At 41.6% G+C, this 2,500-nt stretch overlaps 1 protein-coding gene across 1 annotated transcript in view; it reads left to right on the top strand.

The window, feature by feature from the left end:
- Positions 1-2,500, top strand: part of pnpla3 (patatin-like phospholipase domain containing 3) — a 21,480-nt gene that overhangs the window by 7,264 nt on the left and 11,716 nt on the right. The window contains exon 4 of the mRNA XM_080022461.1: positions 1,525-1,734. Coding sequence (XP_079878587.1) covers positions 1,525-1,734 — 210 coding nt within the window. The remainder of the gene's footprint in view (positions 1-1,524; positions 1,735-2,500) is intronic.

Genomic DNA, 2,500 nt, shown 5'->3' with positions numbered 1-2,500 from the left:
CGCCGTTTAACTGAGAGCACCAAGCCGCTGCGTCTGCGTGCGCCGTCTCCGGGGTGGGCGTGTCGCTGATGAACGATGGACACGATGACCGTCCCCTCTGACCAATAAGTAGTCTGCAATGTTGTCACGTGACCCGAAAAAAAACACTTTTTTCCTATCTTCTACAAACATACTCGGTGTGGATCAAACTTGGACGACAGCATCTCTGGACCGTCCCGAATACAGCTTTTCGGGCTGGACCCCTTAATATAAATATAAATATAGATATATAAAATGAAAATTAAACCTAAATTAAATAAAATCTGTCATTCATTCATTATTTTATCCTTTTTTTCTGGGATGCCTTTGCACAGATGTTGTTTCTGATCTGTTAACGCTGAAATAAATGAAGTAGGGAGTTTTTAAGCGCACATTGTGTAACCAAATGATTTTGTGCTCTACTTGCCTACTTATAAAGCACAGAGGCCACCTCCCACATTATGTCATCTGGTTTTAGGCAAGCTGCTGCTCACTGGATTTGGGTTAATTCCCCCAAAATGTGGCGTTTGAGCGTAATAATCCAACACAGACTTAACTTTCATTTTCCTGGTTGAATCAGCGAGACAGTTTTTGAAATCTGCCGCAATGACCTTCCAATTTGTGTTTGTAGTGCTTTCTCTCAACAAGCTCCTCTGAGCCCTTTCCGCACTCAAACCTTCCGGGCGCAGACAGATCCGCAGTTTTATTTTATGACGGAAAGACTAAAAATACATGAATCACAAGATTCATGGAATTCCAACAGTGCCAGAGGCAACTGTAATGTTAATATTATTTTCAGGGTGACACGGTAAGTATCCATAAGTACTGTATATAGACAGACATAATACAGTTTTGAAAGCTCAGTTTAGTTTTGAGGTAAATATATGCATCCTATTTGTATTCTATCCCTTTTTCTATCCCCTTTACCCTTATCCCCTCATAATTAGTCTCTAAACCAAACTTTGAACCACAAATCTATTTTGCATCCATAAACACTCTGTCAGTCATTGACAAATGGGTGATTCATTCTTAATTACAGTAGTGTTTCAGGTAGCAGGGAGAGGGTATTCTTCAGGTTTTACGACGCTCGTTTCGAAGGAAAAAAAACATCCACTCTCGCTCACTATCATGATCCTATTTTCCCTCAGACCTAGGAAAAATGAATTTGATGGACTGCGAAGAAGGCAAGAACATTCATTGTCGGTGCACCCTGTGTTCCCTGTGTACCCCGTATGCCTTCACTGTTTGGAGATTCCCCATACATTCCCCCTAAAATTCATTTCAACAATTCCAGGCCAGATTTGCCCCAGGGAAGCCTCAAAATGTACAAAAATGTGGAGCAGCTGTACAAAAATATACAATTTCATAAATAATAAAAACAATTCATCACATTTCAGGCTAGAAGAATGTGATTTGGGGTGTTATTACTGCTGCTCCCAGTGTGTAAGGGTGGGGGGGGGGTCCCAAAAAACCTTCAACCTCCTTTGTTTCCCTCCTCACCCTCAGCGCTACGTGGACGGGGGCATCAGCAACAACCTCCCCCAGTCGGAGCTGAAGAACACCATCACCATCTCTCCCTTTTCCGGCGAGAGCGACATCTGCCCGCGCGACAGCTCCACCAGCTTCCACGAGCTGCGCTTCACCAACACCAGCATCCAGATGAACCTCGGCAACATGTACCGCCTGAGCAGGGCTCTGTTCCCCCCGGAGCCCAAGGTGAGCCCTGCCGCTGCGCCCCATGATGCCCGGATTGACGTCCAGTCCTAGAACCCACCCCCTTATTTTTTCATCTCGAAATATCTCTGAGGAAACTGAGTCTTCTCTATTGCAAGTAAGGGTTAAAAGTAGTTAAGTAGAAACTAAGGGTTTTATTTACCAAAAAGGGTAACAAGCCAGTGGTGAATTACAAAAAGAAGATAATGAAAACATAACTGTTGTGGGCCCAAAGTAAAATGCAAAAAGGGACAAAACATTTTTTTTTTAACTGAAGAGAACCAGGAGCTCTCCCACAAATGGCTAACTCAGGGTATATAAAGAACTGGCCAGGTTCTTTACCAAGGGAGAAATTAATTTATAAACAAAAGATGATTATATTCATTTGAATTGAACATAGGTATTTAACTTACCTAATATAAAATATATATTTATTTATATATATTTGTATTTCAATGGAATGGTTTAACAACCAAGTTTTAACTACTAAATATATTTACACAATGAAAGCAAAAGTGACCCCCCCTTGTTCTGGAGCACATTGATTGGCCACCCCTCTTCAGGTATAATAGTGCAATCCAAATGGGAAGTGTGTAATTTTATGGGCGGTGACTTGGTGTGTCATGTGTTTTTTAAACAGTATATATACTCTATAAAAAAATCCGCTGCAGTACCCCTAGGGATACGAGTACCGCCATTTTAGAAACGCTCTCGTAAAGCTGCTCAGCTGGATATTTACATGGATATTCTCCATGAATGAGAGTTTAAA

The sequence above is a fragment of the Zeus faber genome (assembly GCF_960531495.2).
Source record: "Zeus faber genome assembly, chromosome: 21".
Taxonomy (NCBI): domain Eukaryota; kingdom Metazoa; phylum Chordata; class Actinopteri; order Zeiformes; family Zeidae; genus Zeus; species Zeus faber.
This window is presented reverse-complemented; position numbering and strand designations above follow the sequence as displayed.